This window comes from Trypanosoma theileri, assembly GCF_002087225.1.
Source record: "Trypanosoma theileri isolate Edinburgh chromosome Unknown TM35_Tth_43_V1, whole genome shotgun sequence".
Classification (NCBI taxonomy): Eukaryota; Euglenozoa; class Kinetoplastea; order Trypanosomatida; family Trypanosomatidae; genus Trypanosoma; species Trypanosoma theileri.
In genome coordinates this window covers 230,510-230,993 of record NW_021639885.1, presented here as the reverse complement: position 1 = coordinate 230,993, position 484 = coordinate 230,510, and the positions used below count along the sequence as shown (strand labels likewise).

At 51.0% G+C, this 484-nt stretch overlaps 1 protein-coding gene across 1 annotated transcript; it reads right to left on the bottom strand.

Moving 5' to 3' along the window:
• Positions 1–127: 127 nt before the first annotated feature.
• Positions 128–484, bottom strand: TM35_000431990 (Tbingi protein; the record flags this gene model as incomplete). The annotated part of the gene is made up of 1 exon (XM_029030098.1): positions 128–484. A coding segment is annotated over one exon (357 nt), but the record flags the coding sequence as incomplete, so codon positions are not given.

Here is a 484-nt window from a genome sequence, read left to right as displayed (position 1 = left end):
ACATCTCTAATTCGTGCTGCGATGATCCGTTCCATTAATTTGGACAGACAACTAGTGAGTGTAACTGGTCTGAATGAATCCAAGTCGGTGGCCTTTTTTCCTGGTTTAAGAAGTGGTACAATAATGCCTACTTTCCAAGAGACTGGAGCCACGCCCGTACGGAGACTCTCGTTGAAGAGGGCAAGAGTCTCCGCTTTGGCACGGGGTCCCAAGTGTTGGAGAGTGCCTCGCCGTAGATGCCATCGGGAGCTGCGGCCGTCCCTTTAGGAAGGAGACGCTGTGCCCGTTCCAGTTCTGCTGCTGTAATGGGGATGAATTCTGTATCGGTAACTGGAATGGGCGGTGGAGGGTAGGAATGGGGGTGACGTTTAGCTTTTCGTGAATATAAACGGATAAAGTGCTTAGCTTTCTGGTTTTCCGTGAGTACCGTGTTATTAATCTTTATCGCCGGGGTACTGAGGGGGCGCGGGGCGTAAATCCTCTT